Genomic DNA, 20,870 nt, shown 5'->3' on the forward strand with positions numbered 1-20,870 from the left:
ACTGCTGACTAAACAGTGGAGCTATGCGTGGATGTCTGACCTCCTTCGCACAAAGCACAAAACTGGTGAGCCAGTGATCCCACTGGGGGTGTATAGCCAGAAGGGGAGGGGCCTTACACTTTTGAGTGTAATACTTTGTGTGGCCTCCGGAGGCAGTAGCTATACACCAATTGTCTGGGTCTCCCAATGGAGCGACAAAGAAAGGAATATTTGCCAAGACCTATAATAGATCTTGGCGGACGTAGGCTTCCTGGCCTGTCTCATGGTGGCAATGACATCCTGAGATAACCCCGAGGACGCTAGGAGCCAGGACTCAATGGCCACACAGTCAGGTTCAGGGCCGCAGAATTCAGATGGAAAAACGGCCCTTGAGATAGCAAGTCTGGTCGGTCTGGTAGTGCCCACGGTTGGCCGACCGTGAGATGCCACAGATCCGGGTACCACGACCGCCTCGGCCAGTCTGGAGCGACGAGAATGGCGCGACGGCAGTCAGACCTGATCTTGCGTAACACTCTGGGCAGCATCGCCAGAGGAGGAAACGCATAAGGCAGTCGAAACTGCGACCAATCCTGAACTAACGCGTCCGCCGCCAGAGCTCTGTGATCCTGAGACCGTGCCATGAAGGCCGGGACCTTGTTGTTGTGCCGTGACGCCATGAGATCGACGTCCGGCGTTCCCCAGCGGCGACAGATCTCTCGAAACACGTCTGGGTGAAGAGACCATTCCCCCGCGTCCATGCCCTGACGACTGAGAAAATCTGCTTCCCAGTTTTCTACGCCCGAGATGTGAACTGCGGAGATGGTGGAGGCTGTGGCTTCCACCCACTGCAGAATCCGCCGGACTTCCTGGAAGGCTTGACGACTGCGAGTGCCGCCTTTGTGGTTGATGTATGCGACGGCAGTGGCGTTGTCCGACTGGATACGGATCTGCCTGCCCTCCAGCCACCGATGAAAAGCCAATAGGGCTAGATACACTGCCCTTATCTCCAGAATATTGATCTGAAGGGAAGACTATCGGAGTCCAGGTTCCCTGAGCCCTGTGGTGGAGAAAAACAGCTCCCCACCCTGACAGGCTCGCGTCCGTGGTGACCACAGCCCAGGTTGGGGGTAGGAAGGATTTTCCCTGCGACAGAGAGTTGGGAAGGAGCCACCACTGAAGTGACGTCTTGGTTGCAAGGGAAAGAGACGTTCCTGTCGAGGGAAGCCGAACTCCTGTCCCATTTGCGGAGAATGTCCCATTGGAGTGTCCGAAGATGGAATTGCGCAAACGGGACTGCCACTATAGCTGCCACCATCTTCCCCAGGAAGTGCATGAGGCGCCTTAAGGGGTGTGACTGACTCCGAAGAAGGGATTGCACCCCTGCCTGCAGAGAAAGCTGTTTGTCTCTCGGAAGCTTGACTAACGCTTGCTGGGTATGAAACTCCATCCCAAGGTACGTCAGTGATTGGGTCGGTGTCAACTTGGATTTCGGGAAGTTGATGACGAAGAGGATTGGGACTTGGTGGAGGGACGAAAGGACCGAAATCTCGATTGAACCTTTCTCTGTTGAGGTCTCTTAGGTGTGGCCTGGGGTAAGGAGGAATCCTTTCCTTTGGATTCCTTAATAATCTCATCCAATCGTTCGCCAAAGAAGGGAATTTTGTTTACTTACCGTAAATTCCTTTTCTTCTAGCTCTAATTGGGAGACCCAGACAATTGGGTGTATAGGCTATGCCTCCGGAGGCCGCACAAAGTATTACACTTAAAAGTGTTAAGCCCCTCCTCTTCTGCCTATACACCCCCCGTGCTCCCACGGGCTCCTCAGTTTTGGTGCAAAAGCAAGAAGGAGGAAAAAGAATTATAAACTGGTTTAAAGTAACTTCAATCCGAAGGAATATCGGAGAACTGAAACCATTCAACATGAACAACATGTGTACACAAAAAAACAGGGGCGGGTGCTGGGTCTCCCAATTGGAGCTAGAAGAAAAGGAATTTACGGTAAGTAAACAAAATTCCCTTCTTTGTCGCTCTATTGGGAGACCCAGACAATTGGGACGTCCAAAAGCAGTCCCTGGGTGGGTAAAATAATACCTCGTAAGAGAGCCGTAAAACGGCCTCTTCCTACAGGTGGACAACCGCCGCCTGAAGGACTCGTCTACCTAGGCTGGCATCCACCGAAGCATAGGTATGCACCTGATAGTGCTTCGTGAAAGTGTGCAGGCTCGACCAGGTAGCCGCCTGACACACCTGCTGAGCCGTAGCCTGGTGCCTCAAAGCCCAGGACGCGCCCACGGCTCTGGTAGAATGGGCCTTCAGCCCTGAGGGAACCGGAAGCCCAGCTGAACGGTGAGCTTCGATAATTGGCTCCTTGATCCACCGAGCCAGGGTTGATTTGGAAGCTTGTGTCCCTTTACGCTGGCCAGCGACAAGGACAAAGAGTGCATCCGAGCGGCGCAGGGGCGCCGTACGAGAAATGTAGAGTCTGAGTGCTCTCACCAGATCTAACAAGTGCAAATCCTTTTCACATTGGTGAACTGGATGAGGACAAAAAGAAGGTAAGGAGATATCCTGATTGAGATGAAAGGGGGATACCACCTTAGGGAGGAATTCCGGAACCGGACGCAGAACCACCTTGTCCTGGTGAAACACCAGGAAAGGGGCTTTGCACGACAACGCTGCTAGCTCAGACACTCTGCGAAGTGAAGTGACTGCTACTAGAAAAACCACTTTCTGCGAAAGGCGTGAGAGAGAAATATCCCTCATTGGCTCGAATGGTGGTTTCTGAAGAACCATCAGCACCCTGTTCAGATCCCAGGGTTCTAACGCCCGCTTGTAAGGAGGGACGATGTGACAAACCCCCTGCAGGAACGTGCGTACCTGTGGAAGTCTGGCTAGGCGCTTCTGGAAAAACACAGAGCGCTGAGACTTGTCCCTTAAGGGAGCCGAGCGACAAACCCTTTTCCAGTCCAGATTGAAGGAAGGACAGAAAAGTGGGCAAGGCAAAAGGCCAGGGAGAAATACCCTGAGCAGAGCACCACGACAGGAAAATTTTCCACGTCCTGTGGTAGATCTTGGCGGACGTTGGTTTCCTAGCTTGTCTCATAGTGGCAATGACGTCTTGAGATAACCCTGAGGACGCTAGGAGCCAGGACTCAATGGCCACACAGTCAGGTTGAGGGCCGCAGAATTCAGATGGAAAAACGGCCCTTGAGATAGCAAGTCTGGTCGGTCTGGTAGTGCCCACGGTTGGCCGACCGTGAGATGCCACAGATCTGGGTACCACGACCGCCTCGGCCAGTCTGGAGCGACGAGGATGACGCGGCGGCAGTCGGCCCTGATCTTGCGTAACACTCTGGGCAACAGTGCCAGCGGAGGAAACACATAAGGAAGCTGAAACTGCGACCAATCCTGAACTAAGGCGTCTGCCGCCAGAGCTCTGGGATCTTGAGACCGTGCCATGAACGCCGGTACCTTGTTGTTGTGCCGGGACGCCATGAGGTCGACGTCCGGCACCCCCCAGCGGCAACAGATCTCCTGAAACACGTCCGGGTGAAGGGACCATTCCCCTGCGTCCATGCCCTGGCGACTGAGATAATCTGCTTCCCAGTTTTCCACGCCTGGAATGTGAACTGCAGAGATGGTGGAGGCCGTGGCTTCCACCCACATCAAAATCCGCCGGACTTCCTGGAAGGCTTGCCGACTGCGTGTGCCGCCTTGGTGGTTGATGTATGCCACCGCTGTGGAATTGTCCGACTGAATTCTGATCTGCTTGCCTTCCAGCCACTGCTGGAACGCTTTCAGGGCAAGATACACTGCCCGTATTTCCAGAACATTGATGTGAAGCGAGGACTCTTGCTGGGTCCACGTACCCTGAGCCCTGTGGTGGAGAAAAACCGCTCCCCACCCTGACAGACTCGCGTCCGTCGTGACCACCTCCCAGGATGGGGGTAGGAAGGATTTCCCTTTCGATAATGAAGTGGGAAGAAGCCACCACCGAAGGGAAGCTTTGGTCGCCTGCGAGAGGGAGACGTTCCTGTCGAGGGACGTCGGCTTCCTGTCCCATTTGCGTAGGATGTCCCATTGAAGAGGACGCAGGTGAAACTGCGCGAAAGGAACTGCCTCCATTGCTGCCACCATCTTCCCCAGGAAGTGCATGAGGCGCCTCAAGGTGTGTGACCGACCTTGAAGGAGAGATTGTACCCCTGTCTGTAGTGACCGCTGCTTGATCAGCGGAAGCTTCACTATCGCTGAGAGGGTATGAAACTCCATGCCAAGGTATGTCAGCGATTGGGCCGGTGTCAGATTTGACTTTGGAAAATTGATGATCCACCCGAAACTCTGGAGAGTCTCCAGGGTAGCGTCGAGGCTGTGTTGGCATGCCTCTAGAGAGGGTGCCTTGATCAACAGATCGTCCAAGTACGGGATCACCGAGTGACCCTGAGAGTGGAGGACCGCTACTACAGTAGCCATAACCTTGGTGAAAACCCGTGGGGCTGTTGCCAGGCCGAACGGCAGTGCCACGAACTGCAGGTGTTCGTTTCCTATGGCGAAGCGCAAGAAGCGCTGGTGCTCTGGAGCAATCGGTACGTGGAGATAAGCATCTTTGATATCGATCGATGCAAGGAAATCTCCCTGGGACATTGAGGCGATGACGGAGCGGAGGGATTCCATCCGGAACCGCCTGGTCTTTACGTGTTTGTTGAGAAGTTTCAGGTCCAGGACAGGTCGGAAAGACCCGTCCTTCTTTGGGACCACAAACAAGTTGGAGTAAAAACCGTGGCCCTGTTGCTGAAGAGGAACAGGGACCACCACTCCTTCTGCCTTCAGAATGCCCAGCGCCTGCAGAAGAGCCTCGGCTCGCTCGGGAGGCGGGGATGACCTGAAGAATCGAGTCGGAGGACGAGAGGTGAACTCTATCTTGTAACCGTGAGACAGAATGTCTCTCACCCAACGGTCTTTTACCCGTGGCAGCCAGGTGCCGCAAAAGCGGGAGAGCCTGCCACCGACCGAGGATGCGGAGTGAGGATGCCGAAAGTCATGAGGAAGCCGCTTTGGTAGCGGCACCTCCGGTGGTCTTTTTAGGACGTGACTTAGACCGCCATGAATCGGAGTTCCTCTGATCCTTCTGAGGCCTTTTGGACGAGGAGAATTGGGACCTGCGCGCGCCCCGAAAGGACCGAAACCTCGACTGCCCCTTCCTCTGTTGGGGTATGTTCGGTTTGGGCTGGGGTAAGGATGTATCCTTTCCCTTGGATTGTTTGATGATTTCATCCAAACGCTCGCCAAACAATCGGTCGCCAGAAATTGGCAAACTGGTTAAGCGCTTTTTGGAAACAGAATCTGCCTTCCATTCCCGTAGCCACAAGGCCCTGCGGAGTACCACCGAATTGGCGGCTGCAACCGCCGTACGGCTCGCAGAGTCCAGGACAGCATTAATAGCGTAAGACGCAAATGCCGACGTCTGAGAGGTTATGGACGCCACCTGTGGCGCGGACGTGCGTGTGGCTGCGTCAATTTGCGCTTGACCTGCTGAGATAGCTTGTAGCGCCCATACGGCTGCGAATGCTGGGGCAAAAGAAGCGCCGATAGCTTCATAGATGGATTTCAGCCAGAGCTCCATCTGCCTGTCAGTGGCATCTTTGAGTGAAGCCCCATCTTCCACTGCAAGTATGGATCTAGCTGCCAGTCTGGAGATTGGAGGATCCACTTTGGGACACTGAGCCCAACTTTTGACCACGTCAGGGGGAAAGGGATAACGTGTATCCTTAAGGCGCTTAGAAAAACGCTTATCTGGACAAGCATGGTGATTCTGGACTGCCTCTCTGAAATCAGAGTGGTCCAGAAACATACTCTGTGTACGCTTGGGAAACCTGAAACGGAATTTCTCCTGCTGGGAAGCTGACTCCTCCACCGGAGGAGCTGAGGGAGAAATATCCAACATACGATTGATGGACGCAATAAGGTCGTTCACTATGGCGTCCCCGTCCGGAGTATCAAGATTGAGAGCGGCCTCAGGATCAGAATCCTGATCAGCTGTCTCCGCATCATCAACCAGAGCTTCCCCCCTCTGAGACCCTGCACAATATGATGATGTCGAGGGAAAATCTAAGCGAGCTCGCTTAGTCGGTCTGGGGCTGGGGTCTGTGTCAGAACCCTCAGCTTGGGATCCATGAGATACCCCGGGAGGACATTGTTGGTCCAGCTGAGGTGGGCCAGGGAACAAAGATTCAACAGAGTCCCTGTGCTGAGATACCGGCCTGGACTGCAAGGCTTCTAGTATCTTAGCCATAGTCTCAGAGAGTTTTGCAAACTCCGTCCCTGTCACCTGAACAGTGTTAGCAGGTGGCTCCCCCTGGGCCCCCCCTAGCAGAGGCTCTGGCTGAGCAAGAGCCACAGGGGCCGAACAGTGCACACAATGAGGGTCAGTGGAACCTGCCGGTAGCGGGGTCGTACATGCGGCGCAGGCAACATAATAAGCCTGTGTTTTGGCACCCCTGCCTTTCGTGGACGCCATGCTATTATCCTCCCTGAGCAACACAATAGGGTATATAGCCAGAAATCAACTGTGCACTACACAGTGTAAAATATATATACCATAAACATAATGTTACACTACTGCACAATGGGGCTAGCACCACAGGTGCTGCTTACCACCCGCTTAAAGCGGTTGTGAGGCCACCAGAGTCCCTGCCTGGGTCTCCCAGACTTTGTCCCCCTCTGCAGCGTCCGAGGAGCTGACAGGAATGCGTCCTGAGGAGAGGAGGGAGCCGTGGGCGTGACCTAGAAAGAGCGGGAACTGGTGCCTGCACTGTGCACAGTGAGGGGAGTGGAGTATGCAAAGCATGCTCCAGCCCTCAGTGCTGCTCGTTCTGAGCAGCGTCCCGCCCTTCCCCTGCCTGTCAGGGCTGTGGGCGGGAGGAAAGGAACTAGGCCGCAAAAAGCCGGGGACTCTAGTAATAAACGCGGCCGCCGTAAAAGCGCGGCCGGCGTGGAAGTCCCCGGCGCACTACAAGTCCCAGCCGCGCCGCAGTGTTTCCGTGGCCGCGGCGGTCAGTGCGGCAGTCCCTATACATAAACACACTCAGCAACGCTGAGTGTGTAATGGCACATATTAACCCGGTCAGCGCCGCGGTCCCCGGTGCACTAGCACACCCTGCAAAGCTGGAGTGTTGCTGTGCGCGGTCCCCACCGGGATACAGAGTACCTCCAAGTAGCAGGGCCATGTCCCTGAACGATACCCAGCTCCTATCCAGCAGGCTCCACAGGAGTTGTGGATGAAGCACGGTCTCAGTGCCTGGAGACCGATAGGATCCCACTTCCACCAGAGCCCTGAGGGGGATGGGGAAGGAAAACAGCATGTGGGCTCCAGCCTCCGTACCCGCAATGGATACCTCAACCTTACAACACCGCCGACAAGAGTGGGGTGAGAAGGGAGCATGCTGGGGGCTCTATATGGGCCCACTTTTCTTCCATCCGACATGGTCAGCAGCTGCTGCTGACCAATCTGTGGAGCTGTGCGTGCGTGTCTGACCTCCTTCGCACAAAGCAAAAAACTGAGGAGCCCGTGGGAGCACGGGGGGTGTATAGGCAGAAGGGGAGGGGCTTAACACTTTTGAGTGTAATACTTTGTGCGGCCTCCGGAGGCATAGCCTATACACCCAATTGTCTGGGTCTCCCAATAGAGCGACAAAGAAACAAACGGTCGCCAGAAAACGGCAAACCGGTTAAGAACCTCTTGGAAACCGAATCTGCCTTCCATTCGCGCAGCCACATGGCCCTGCGGACTGCCACAGAGTTAGCGGATGCTACAGCTGTACGGCTAGCAGAGTCCAGGACGGCGTTCATGGCGTAGGATGAAAAGGCTGACGCCTGAGAGGTGAAAGACGCAACTTGCGGAGCAGAATTACGTGTGACAGCATTAATCTCAGTCAGACAAGCAGAGATACCTTGGAGTGCCCACACGGCTGCAAAGGCCGGGGCAAAAGACGCGCCCGTGGCTTCATAGATGGATTTCACCAGGAGCTCTATCTGCCTGTTAGTGGCATCCTTTAGGGATGAGCCATCTGCAACCGACACCACAGATCTAGCCGCCAATCTTGAGACTGGAGGATCCACCTTGGGACAGTGAGCCCAACCCTTAACGACTTCAGAGGGGAAGGGGTAACGTGTGTCAGTAAGGCGCTTAGTAAAGCGCTTGTCCGGGACCGCTCTGGGCTTCTGGACAGCGTCCCTGAAGTTAGAGTGATCAAAAAACGTATTGCGAGTACGTTTGGGGAACCGAAACTGGTGTTTCTCCTGCTGAGACACCGACTCCTCTACAGGAGGAGGCGGGGGAGAGAGATCTAACACCTGGTTGATGGACGAGATAAGATCATTTACTAAGGCGTCCCCTTCAGGTGTATCAAGGTTAAGGGCGACGTCCGGGTCAGAGCCCTGAGCTGTGACGTCCGCCTCGTCCTCCAGAGAGTCCTCAAGCTGGGATCCCGAGCAGCGAGAGGAAGTCGGGGAAGAGTCCCAGCGAGGCCGCTTAGCCGGTCTAGGACTACGGTTCGGGCAGGAGTCTTCCACCTGAGACTGAGGGGCCAACCTATGAGCGCGCTGTGGCGCGGACTGAGAGGGGCCTGGAGGCGACGAGCCAACAGGGGCAGGGGCCTGTGAAGGGTCCGGTCTGGACTGCAAAGCCTCTAGCAGCTTAGAAGACCATTTGTCCATAGACTGTAATGGATTGAGAAAGTGACTCAGAGTTTCTCAGCAAAAGAGGCGAACTCTGTCCCTGCAGCCTGGTCAGGGGGAGCAGGGGGGGGGTCTACATGAGCCGAGGGGCCCACCAGTGTCCGAGGCTCCGGCTGAGCAAGCGAAACAGGGGTCGAGCATCGCTCACAGTGAGGGTAGGTGGAACCCGCAGGTAACATAGCCCCACAAGAGGTACAGGTCGCAAAAAAACCCTGTGCCTTAGCAGCTTTGCTCCTTGTGGACGACATGCTGTTGTCTCCTAGGAGAGTGATCACTGAGGGTATATGGGAAAGGGGTATACAGCCCACCGAACAGATAGATATAGATATATACGTATCTAATCCGGCACCCTAGGGGGACCAGCACCGGGTGACCGGTGTGGCTTACCGACCGCTAACGCGGAGTGTGTGTCCTCCAGATTCCCTGCCTTGGATCCCCCGGAGCTGCAGAGCTGTTCACTGAGAATCCTCCACCGGCAGAATGCCAAAAAATGGCTGCCGGAGCTCTCGGGGGAGGAGTGGAGCCGTGGGCGGCGCCAGCAAAGTGCGGGAATCTGGGGTCCCCACAGTGATCAGTGAGGGGGGAGGAAACATGCAGGATGCTCCAGCCCTCACATCCGACGTCAGGCTGGTAATCCCGCCCTTACCCCTGACAGGCAGGCCCGGGGGCGGGATTTTTGCGACTAGGCCGCGATGAAGCCGGGGACTAAATTTGAGACCGCGCCCGACAAGCAGGCACGGTCGGCGCGGAAGTCCACCGGCCTCCTGAATTCAGCAGCCGCCGCGGCTTCCGGGAAGAAGGTGCGCTCCCTGCACAGTCCCCGATGGGGACACAGAGTACCTTTGAGTTGCAGGGCCCGGTCCCTGAGGTTGAAGAGGCTCCGGTCCGGCAGGTTCCCACAGGGGCTGCGGATGGAGCACGGTCCCAGTAAATGGATGACCGCTTAGGATCCCACTTCTCCCAGAGCCGCTTAAGGGATGGTGAAGGAGACGGCATGTGGCTCCAGCCTCTGTACCCGCAATGGGTACCTCAACAACACCGCCGACGTAGTGGGGTGAGAAGGGAACATGCCGAGGGCCCCGTGGGGGCCCTCTTTTCTTCCAACCGACATAACTAAGTTGAGAATGCATGAGTGGATGTGCGCCTCCTTCCACACAAAGCATAAAACTGAGGAGCCCGTGATCCACGGGAGGGTGTAGAGGCAGAGGGGAGGGGTTACACTTTTTAAAGTGTAATACTTTGTGTGGCCTCCGGAGGCAGAAGCTATACACCCAATTGTCTGGGTCTCCCAATGGAGCGACAAAGAAGAAGGGAATTTTGTTTACTTACCGTAAATTCCTTTTCTTCTAGCTCCTATTGGGAGACCCAGACAATTGGGTGTATAGCTTCTGCCTCCGGAGGACACACAAAGTACTACACTCAAACGTGTAGCTCCTCCCTCCTAGCATATACACCCCCTGGTAGCCAGTCCTAGCCAGTTTAGTGCAAAAGCTGAAGGAGGACATCCACCCACAAGTAGAGACAGAGCAAAACCCGGAACAACCGGAACCTCTGTCTACAACAACAACAGCCGGTGAAAACACACGGAACAAGAAACCTGCCAACAGGCAATAGGGAGGGTGCTGGGTCTCCCATGTCGGAACTATAAGAAAGAGAATTTACGGTAAGTAACAAAATTCTCTTTTTCTTCATCGTTCCTTATGGGAGACCCAGACCATGGGACGTTCTAAAGCAGTCCATGGGTGGGAATAAACAGAAAAACTGAGAAGTAGGCGAAACCTAACTTCACAAATGGGCGACAGCCGCCTGAAAAGGATGCGTCTGCCCAAGCTCGCATCTGCCGAAGCATGAGCATGCACTTGGTAGTGCTTCGAAAAAGTATGCAGACTAATCCAAGTGGCAGTCTGACAGACCTGCTGAGCCGCAGCCTGGGCGTGAAGCCTAAGAGGCACCGACAGCTCTGGTCAAGTGTGCTTTGATCCCCGGCGGGGGAGGCACTTGAATACACTGGTAGGTATCGGAAATGGCCGACCTAATCCAACGAGCCAGGGACGGCTTAGATGCCGAGAGGCCCTTACGCTGACCAGTGGTCAGCACAAAAGAGAGGTGCACCGCCTAAGAACAGCGGTGCGAAACACAGATCCGGAGCGGCCGCACCAGATCCAGAGTATGCAACGCCTTTTCAAAGCGATGAACAGGAGCCGGACAAAAGGAAGGCAGGGAAAATGCCCCGGTTAAGGTGGAAGCAGCAACCACCTTAGGGAGAAAGTCCGGAGTCGGACGGAGAACCACCTTGTCTTGATGAAAAACCAAAAAAGGGGGTGACTCCGAAGAGAGTGCAGCCAAAACAGAGACTCTCTTGAGGGAAATTATGGCCACTAGAAAGGCCGCTTTCTGTGAAAGACGAAACAAAGAAACCTCCCTAAGAGGCTCAAAGGGGGGGTTTCCGGAAGCCGTGAGGACCGGATTAAGGTCCCAGGGCTCCAAAGGCCGCCGGTAAGGCGGAATGATGTGAGATGCGCCCTGGATGAAGGAGTGCACCTGAGCCAGCCGGGCGATACGCCGCTGGCACAACACTGACAGAGCAGAGACCTGTCCCTTAAGGGAATTGAGGGATAGTCCTAGCTGCAGACCGGACTGTAGAAGGGACAGGAGGGTCGGCAAGGCCAAAAAGGCCAAAGGATACTTCGGAGCTCGAGTCATAGTGGAGATGACTTCAGGAGGGATACCAGAAGTCGTCAAGATCCAGGACTCAAAAGCCACGCCGTCAATCTGAGAGCCGCAGGATTCTGGCGGAAAGACGGACCTCGTGAGAGAAGGTCTGGACAGTCCGGGAGATGCCATGGCACCTCTACGGAAAGATGGAGCAGGTCAGGGTACCAAGCTTGCCTGGGTCAGTCTGGAGTATGAGAATGACCCGACGGCCCTCCTTTCTGATCTTGCGCAGGACTCTGGGCAAGAGCTAGAGGGTGAAACACGCAAGACAGACGAAGCTGGGACCAAACTTGAACCAGTGCGTCTGCCGCAGAAACCTGAGGATCGTGGAGCCACGGTTTGACGGCTGAGATAATCTGCCTCAGTTTTCCACGTCTGGGATGTGGGCTCCGAATATGGTGGACTAGGAGTCCTTTGTCCACTGAAGAATGCGTTGAGCCTCCAACATTGCCAGGCGGCTGAGTGTCCCGCCCTGGAAGTTGATGTAGGCAAACGCTGTCGCGTTGTCTGACTGGACTCAAATGTGCCTGGCCGCCAACAGATGTGAAAGGCTTAGAGAGCTAGAAACACAGCTCTGATTACCAGCACATTGATCCAGAGGGCTGATTCGGACAGAGTCCAAGTGCCCTGCACTCCATGGTGGAGATATACTGCTCCCCAGCCGGATAGACTAGCATCCTGGTGAGGATCACCCGGGACGGGGCCAGGAAGGAGCGTCCCTGAGACAGAGGGGCCGAAGCCACCACTGAAACGAGCCCCTGTTCTGTGGCGAAGCCACCACCCCGTGAAGGGAGGAAGTCCGCTTGTTCCAACAGCGGAAAATATCCAGCCGCAGAGGACGCAGGTGGAACTGGGCAAGGGAATCGCTTCCATTGACGCCACCATCTGATCCAGCACCTGTATTAGGTGCCTGATGGAACGACGTCGACCGCCAGCGGAGGGACTGCTGTTTGACTAAGGGCAGCTTCACAAGTGCCGACAGAGTCTCGAATTGCGTCCCTGGGTATGTGAACTTCTGGGTCGAAGTTAGAGTGGACTTGGACAGAAGGACAAGCCACCCGAATAGGTTAGAGTGGCGAGAGTGAGCGAGGCACTCCGCCAACAGTCTGCACTGGATGAAGCCCAGACTAGAAGGCCGTCCAGGGCAAAAGGATCACTGCCAACCCCTAGAGGTGCAGGACCGCAATCACAGCTGCCCCGACCTTGAGAATACTCGAGGGGCCGTGGCTAACCTCAAGGGAAGAGCCACGAATTGGACCACTCCGATTGTAAAACGTAGCCAATGCTGGTGTGAAACTACGATTGGCACATGCAGATAGGCATCTCCGATATCGATGGATGCTAGGGAATCTCCTTGGGTCATTGATTGATCGCCGAGACTCCATGCGAAAATGCCGCACCTGAACATGCTTGAGAAGCTTGAGATCCAGGTCGGAAGGCACCGCCCTCTTCGGGGACTAGGAATAGATTTAAGCAGAAATCTCAGAACCGTTCCCAGTCGGGAACTGGTACAATTACTCCATTGGCCTGCATGCAAGAATGCCACGGCCTGTGAGAAGGCGGCGGCCTTGGAGCAGGGGGGAGTTGACAGAAAAAAAATCTGTTTGGCGGGCTGGATAGAATTCTATCCTGTAGCCGTGGGAGATGGTATCCCGCACCCACTGATCGGAGACGTGTTAAAACCATACGTCGCCAAAGTGGGAGAGCCTGCCACCGACCAAGGACGTTGCTGGCGTGGCCAGATAGCCCGGAGGAGGCTGACTTAGTGGCAGCATCCCCTGCGGTTTCTGAAGACGCGGCTTCGTGCGCCATTTGGGTTTACGATCCTTGGCTGAGCTAGTGGACGAGGCCGAGGGCTTAGAGAACGATCAGATGGAGGAACGAAAAGAACGAAACCTCGACTGATTCCTGCCCTGGACAGGTTTCCTGGTTTAGGTTTGTGGCATGGAAGAACTCTTCCCGCCAAGAGCTTCCTTAATAATTTCATCCAGTTGTTCCCGAATAGTCTGGTCCCAACAAAAGGGAGTCCAGCAAGGAACTTCTTTAGAAGCATCTGCCTTCCACTTCCGAAGCCACAGGAGCCTGCGGATAGCGAGGAAATTAGCCGAGGCCACCGCAGTGCGGTGAGAGTCTCCAGCATGGCAGACATGGCATAGGATGAAAAGACTGAAGTCTGGAAGATAAGGCAACCATTTCGGGCATAGAGTCCCTGTGAGGGATTGCATCTCCTCTAGAGAAGCAGAGATGGCTTTGAAAGCCCGCACTGCTGCAAAAGCTGAGGAGAACGAGGCTCCTGCCGCCTCCATACAGATTTGGCCAGAGAGGCCAACCTGGCGGACAGCAAAACCTTAAGTGAGAAACCATCAGCCACTGATACAACGGTCCGGGCTGAGCCACCATTGGTGAATGAGCCCACTCCTTGACCACCACTGGTGGAAAGGGAAAACTGTCATCAGAACCACGCTTTGGGAAGCGTTTGTCAGAGCAGACCCTGGGCTTGGTCACAGTGGCCTGAAAACTGGAGTGGTTAAGGAACACACTCCTTGTTCTCTTAGGCAAGGTAAACTCTGGCGGATTGAGGTCCAGTACAGAATTAATGTACAGTGGGATCCTTAGAGAGGTGCCGTCAGCCACTGATACAACTATCCGGGCTGAAAGACTAGACACCGGAGGGTCCACCCTTGGTGAATGAGCCCACTCCTTGACCACCTCTGGTGGAAGGGGAAAACAGTCATCAGAACCACGCTTTGGGAGCGTCTGTCAGTACAGGCTCTGGGCTTGGTCACAGTGGGCTGAAAACTGGAGTGGTTAAGGAACACACTCCTTGTTCTCTTAAGGTATACTGATGCCTTTCTGCCAGAGGGGGATGCTCCCCTGATACCGGCGGATGGAGGTCCAGTACAAATATAATGGACGCAATCAAATCATTAGCATCTGCATCACCTTCGGACAGATCAATGGTACATGAAGTAGTGTCCGAGCCCCTAATAAAGACATCCTCCCCGTCTAGAGAGTAAGCTCGTGAATCAGAGCTGCGGGACGGGGAAGGACAGGGGTCTGTGTGAGCTTTGCTGAGCGAGCCGTAGCAGCAGAAGCGCCCTGAGAAGGGGGCTAATGCATGCTCAGCAGAGTCCGGGACAGCTGTCCCCTGGAAAGAGCGGATTCTACCCAAACCGGGGGTTCAGCCACCGGAGCCGGAGCCACTGGAGAGACCACTGATGAGCTTCCAGGCTGAGGGACCACTATGTTAGAGCAAGCATCACAATGTGGTTATGTGCTCGGTACAGGCAGTACGAGTCTACATGCAGTTTATAATAAGAACAGCCTTGCAGCCTTGCTCTGATGTGAGACATGCTGCAGAAGTGGGGGCTCTGTCCAGAATGACCCCCAGCAGAGTATATAAACAGAGAATATAAGCAGCTGCACAACCGGAGGTTGTGGCTTGCCAGACCGTTTAACATAGGGACATCTCTGTGCCCTCCAGTCCCCCAGCCCAGGCCCCCATTTGTCACAATGTGGTATCTCTGTGCCTATGCAGGCACAGAGAACGCTGAGAAAATGGCGACCGGAGCGAGGAGAGGGGGGCGGGGCCTACTCTGAGAGCGGGTAAATGATGTAGACAGGGGAGGGAATCTTTCCTCAGTGAGGAGTATCCGTTCCCTGTGCTGAACAGCCGCTGGGCGGAGCCGCACTGTCCCTCTGCATGACTGACATGTAGGGGCAGTGAAAACCGAAACTAGGCCTCAGGCGAAGCCGGGGCCTAGATTTAAACATGCGGCCAGCGTGCAGGCACCATCGGCGCGGTTCTCCAGTGAAAACTGGAGAACCGGCCGGAAATGTTACCACAATCATAAAACACACTCTCCCCAATAAATAAAGTACAAGGGACCCCTGGAAAGACCACCTTCTGTGGTAAAAACGTCTCAGTACTTAGCTTGTGAGACGCAGGTGCCAGGTCCCTGGGAGGTGAGCGCTCCGTCCGGCAGAATCCTGAAAGGGCTGCGGATGGAGACCGGTCTCCTGCAAAGCAGTGAGAACAGAGATGGCTCCCACTTCAAGCCAGAGCCCCAGGGGATGGTGAAGGAGCGCGGCATGTGAAGGCTCCAGCCTTGGAAAATCAACCTTAAGAGCACCACCGACACAGTGGGGTGAGAAGGGACATGCCGGGAGTCCAGACTGGACCCGCTTTTCTTCCAAATCTTTGAAATCCAAAAAAATCAAAAATCAGAGAATGCATGTGTGTGTGTGACCTCCTGAACACAAAGCATTGAAACTGGCTAGGACTGGCTACCAGGGGGTGTATATGCTAGGAGGGAGGAGCTACACGTTTAAATGTAGTACTTTGTGTGTCCTCCGGAGGCAGAAGCTATACACCCATGGTCTGGGTCTCCCATAAGGAACGATGAAGAAACTTAATTTTAAGTGTCAGATTGACATCTTTAGTCCATGAACTTCAACCACGAAAATCCAAAACAAGGAATATCACTGCTACGTGCTAAAGAGCACAAAACGTTCCACCATACAAGGAAAAAAAAAATTAAAATAAATCTGCAACAATATCCTATACCTATAGTGTTCTCATAGCGCCCCCTAGTGTTGCTACTCCTGCACTTCCAGTGCACATTGTATCTAACCCAATAGAGAACATTGCCATAACTTTATTAAGGTTCATAGCTCTATGAATTCCTAACTACTCACCTGCAAAAATATATTAATCATATCTATATTCTTAAATATTGTAAGCCAGAAGTCCGGGATCCCCTTGGCATCTTCTGTATTTGGTGCATCTGAAATGGTCATTTTCTTCTTTACATCTTCCTAAAATTAAAAAGGATACAGATGGAGTAGAGCCATTTACACCTTCTATAATATAATTTTATATCAGTTATTCCATGGTGCTGTACATGCAAAAACAGCGTTAAGTGTTTAGATACTTTTCTGTACTGTTAAGTGATAGACTGAGTAGAAGAACATAGAGGGTTTTAAGGGGCCAGAGATGTAAATGTCAGTGTCTTTGGTATAGAAGTGGTGCTGAAAGCTGCGAGACTCAATGTGCGGTCTGTGGCCAAAAGGTATGGATGCAGAAGAGTCGGGGGTCCCAGGACAGAGCCCGGAGGGACATGAACAGAAAGGAGCTGTGAGGGGAATCCGGAGAGAGGACGATAAATTCTGATATTCAGTCATGTCAGTCAGCCCTCCTGATGTCACCCCCCCCCCTCCCTTCTCACACAGAGATCCTGCTCAGATGCCCAGCATTTGGAAAGGTGTCAAATCCAACTACACAGCGAGAGGCAATCTCCTATGATATGGAGATTAGCTGAGCTGTTAGCCCTGGGAAGCATCAAAAGACCCCCTTCCCCTCAGTGACAGTGTGGTAAAAGTTTGTATCTACCTAGCAGGCTTTGAAGTCTCCAGACAGCCAGGCTCCAGTAGAATATGTGTAATATTTCATGAACCGTGCTTCCTATAAATATGGCAGGCAGCAATATGGCATCAGGACCGGCTGACGAGTTCAGCCCATATTTTATATAGTTGTGAGACCTTGGGAAGTACCCCAAACGTGATATAGGCCAGTGGGGAACCAGCAGACCAGCCACGCGTCCTACCATTTTGAAGCTAAAATCATAACTGTCAAAATGAGAGCATTGGCGTCCGCCTACGACGTTCCCAGGCAAGGTTAGGGCCAAAAATCCCTTTGGAATATTACCTTGACTCAAGACAGGGGAGGGGCAGTGCTCCCTGTGAGGTCACTAAGGTAGGAGGGGACAGGGATTGAGCTTGTTTGATAACCTCAGTGCAGCCAGTTTCAGCTGGTCCTTTGCTCGGGGGTCTGTCTGAGAGCACGTGTGAGGAAGTTCCTGGAAACCAGGTCGAACAGCGCCCCCCTGTGGCCAGATGCATAAGGTAACTGCTTGAACTGTTTGCCTGTTTGTAAACCATACTTTATTGTAAGTGTACTCTGACATATGTATATTCTGTAGATTCCATATTGTAGTTTCTAGTGTGCCTTAGGCTGATTAAAATATATAATAATCTTGGGCTGTTCCATTATCTTGATCCTGAACTCCACGTCTGTGTGTTCGGCTAATAGTTACCGTAAATCGGTTGGTGGCAGCGAGTTTATGCCAAGAATCATTGTGGGGCGGCCAGTGAGATTTGGGGAGGTTTTTATATATTCCGTCCGCTGAGTTCTGGGGAATATATACCCTACTCTCACCGGGAGCCCTTTAAGCATCGGCATAAGTAGAAGAGTGGCCTCCTTGCTTATTGTCGGGCAATTCCATAATTGGCCTGACTATAAGAGGGGTGCTAGAGAGCACGTCACGTGCTCTCTGTCGGTCGGGTGGTAGAAAGGAAGGACGTAATTCCTGCTTCCTACCCCCCTTTCGTGACATACTACTGACATATTGCTGGCAACGGTGAGATTTCTGAGTGACTCCCCCGGCTGTTCATGACAGGAGCGCTAATGCCATCTTGGTTACTTACCGATAGCTTGTCCTTGTCGTCCTCCTCACCACCGCTGTGCCATTCACACTCCGCATCTGTTGGCTCTTCTGCTCCTGAAACAACTTGTCTCCTCTGCAAATAAAAATTTACAAGGTCAGCCAAACAGGAAAGTCTGCCATGCTTTTTAGATCCTCAGACTTTTTTTTTTTAATGCATATTAAAACCAGATTCACACATCTGTGTTGCAACCCGAGTACAGACCACAATGCACAAACTGGCAGTGGGGGGGTGCTCCTGACACAAACTTGACAGCCTATTAAATGCATAGAAGGTTGTTGGGATAGGAAAAGGAGGCACGGGGCCAATCCATGTGTAAAGAAGGGAATTTTGTTTACTTACCGTAAATTCCTTTTCTTCTAGCTCTAATTGGGAGACCCAGACAATTGGGTGTATAGCTACTGCCTCCGGAGGCCACACAAAGTATTACACTTAAAAGTGTAAGGCCCCTCCCCTACTGCCTATACACCCCCCGTGGGATCACGGGTTCCTCAGTTTTAGTGCAAAAGCAAGAAGGAGGAAAGCCAATAAACTGGTTTAAGTAAATTCAATCCGAAGGAATATCGGAGAACTGAAACCATTCAACCTGAACATGTGTATACAAAAAAACAGGGGCGGGTGCTGGGTCTCCCAATTAGAGCTAGAAGAAAAGGAATTTACGGTAAGTAAACAAAATTCCCTTCTTCTTTGTCGCTCTATTGGGAGACCCAGACAATTGGGATGTCCAAAAGCAATCCCTGGGTGGGTAAAATAATACCTCATGATAGGGCCGTAAAAACGACCCTTTTCTACAGGTGGGCAATCGCCGCCTGAAGGACTTGTCTACCTAGGCTGGCGTCCGCCGAAGCATAGGTATGCACCTGATAATGCTTGGTAAAAGTGTGCAGACTTGACCAGGTAGCCGCCTGGCACACCTGCTGAGCCGTAGCCTGGTGCCGTAATGCCCAGGAGGCACCCACGGCTCTGGTAGAATGGGCTCTTAGCCCTGAGGGAACCGGAAGCCCCGCAGAACGGTAGGCTTCAAGAATTGGTTCCTTGATCCACCGAGCCAGGGTGGATTTGGAAGCTTGCGACCCTTTACGCTGGCCAGCGACAAGGACAAAGAGTGCATCCGAGCGGCGCAGAGGAGCCGTGCGGGAAATGTAGATTCTGAGTGCTCTCACCAGATCCAACATATGCAAATCCTTTTCACATTGATGAACTGGACGAGGACACAAAGAAGGTAAGGAGATATCCTGATTGAGATGAAAAGGGGATACCACTTTAGGGAGAAACTCCGGAATCGGGCGCAGCACCACCTTATCCTGGTGAAATACCAGGAAGGGAGATTTGCATGACAGCGCTGCTAGCTCGGACACTCTCCGAAGAGACGTGACCGCTACTAGAAAAGCCACTTTCTGAGAAAGGCGAGACAGGGAAACATCCCTCATAGGTTCGAAAGGCGGCTTCTGAAGAGCAATTAGAACCTTGTTCAGATCCCAGGGCTCTAACGGCCGCTTGTAAGGAGGGACGATATGACAAACCCCCTGCAGGAACGTGCGTACCTGAGGAAGTCGTGCTATGCGCTTCTGAAAAAATACAGATAGCGCAGAGACTTGTCCCTTAAGGGAGCCGAGCGACAAACCTTTTTCCAACCCGGATTGCAGGAAGGAAAGAAAAGTAGGCAAAGCAAATGGCCAGGGAGAAACTTCCTGAGCAGAGCACCAAGATAAGAATATCTTCCACGTCCTGTGGTTGATCTTGGCAGAGGTTAGGTTCCTAGCCTGTCTCATGGTGGCAATGACCTCTTGAGATAATCCTGAAGACGCTAGGATCCAGGATTCAATGGCCACACAGTCAGGCTCAGGGCCGCAGAATTCTGATTGAAAAACGGCCCTTGAGACAGCAAGTCTGGCTGGTCTGGTAGTGCCCACGGTTGTCCTACCGTGAGATGCCACAGATCCGGGAACCACGATCTCCTTGGCCAGTCTGGAGCGACGAGGATGGCGCGGCGGCAGTCGGACCTGATCTTGCGTAGCACTCTGGGCAACAGTGCCAGAGGTGGGAACACATAAGGTAGCCGGAACTGCGATCAATCTTGAACTAAGGCGTCCGCCGCCAGAGCTCTGAGATCGTGAGACCGTGCCATGAAGGCCGGGACCTTGTTGTTGTGCCGGGACGCCATTAGATCGACGTCCGGCATTCCCCAGCGGCGACAAATTTCCTGAAACACGTCCGGGTGAAGAGACCATTCCCCTACGTCCATACCCTGGCGACTGAGGAAGTCTGCTTCCCAGTTTTCTACGCCCGGGATGTGAACTGCGGATATGGTGGATGCCGTGTCTTCCACCCCCGTCAGAATCCGCCGGACTTCCTGGAAGGCTTGCCGACTGCGTGTCCCTCCTTGGTGGTTGATGTATGCCACCGCTGTGGAGTTGTCCGACTGAATTCGGATCTGCTTGCCTTCCAGCCACTGCTGGAAGGCTTGTAGGGCAAGGTACACTGCTCTGATTTCCAGAACATTGATCTGAAGGGTGGACTCTTGCTGAGTCCACGTACCTTGAGCCCTGTGGTGGAGAAAAACTGCTCCCCACCCTGATAGACTCGCGTCCGTTGTGACCACCGCCCAAGATGGGGGTAGGAAAGACTTTCCTATTGACAATGAGGTGGGAAGAAGCCACCAATGAAGAGAATCCTTGGTCGCCTGAGAAAGGGAGACGTTCCTGTCTAGGGACGTCGACTTCCCGTCCCATTGGCGGAGAATGTCCCATTGTAGTGGACGCAGATGAAACTGCGCGAAAGGGACTGCCTCCATTGCTGCTACCATCTTCCCCAAGAAGTGCATGAGGCGTCTCAAGGGGTGCGACTGGCCCTGAAGGAGAGATTGCACCCCTGTCTGTAGTGAACGCTGTTTGTCCAGCGGAAGCATCACTATCGCTGAGAGAGTATGAAACTCCATG

At 53.5% G+C, this 20,870-nt stretch overlaps 1 protein-coding gene across 3 annotated transcripts in view; it reads right to left on the minus strand.

Moving 5' to 3' along the window:
- NAP1L4 (nucleosome assembly protein 1 like 4) overlaps positions 1 to 20,870 on the minus strand; it is a 109,580-nt gene that overhangs the window by 42,980 nt on the left and 45,730 nt on the right. For all 3 annotated transcript variants that reach the window (XM_075326573.1, XM_075326571.1, XM_075326572.1), the window contains exons 5-6: positions 17,914 to 18,006; positions 16,126 to 16,245 (exon numbers count right to left, since the gene is read on the minus strand). In XM_075326573.1, coding sequence (XP_075182688.1) covers positions 16,126 to 16,245; positions 17,914 to 18,006 — 213 coding nt within the window. The remainder of the gene's footprint in view (positions 1 to 16,125; positions 16,246 to 17,913; positions 18,007 to 20,870) is intronic.

This window comes from Anomaloglossus baeobatrachus, chromosome 10 (assembly GCF_048569485.1).
Source record: "Anomaloglossus baeobatrachus isolate aAnoBae1 chromosome 10, aAnoBae1.hap1, whole genome shotgun sequence".
Taxonomy (NCBI): domain Eukaryota; kingdom Metazoa; phylum Chordata; class Amphibia; order Anura; family Aromobatidae; genus Anomaloglossus; species Anomaloglossus baeobatrachus.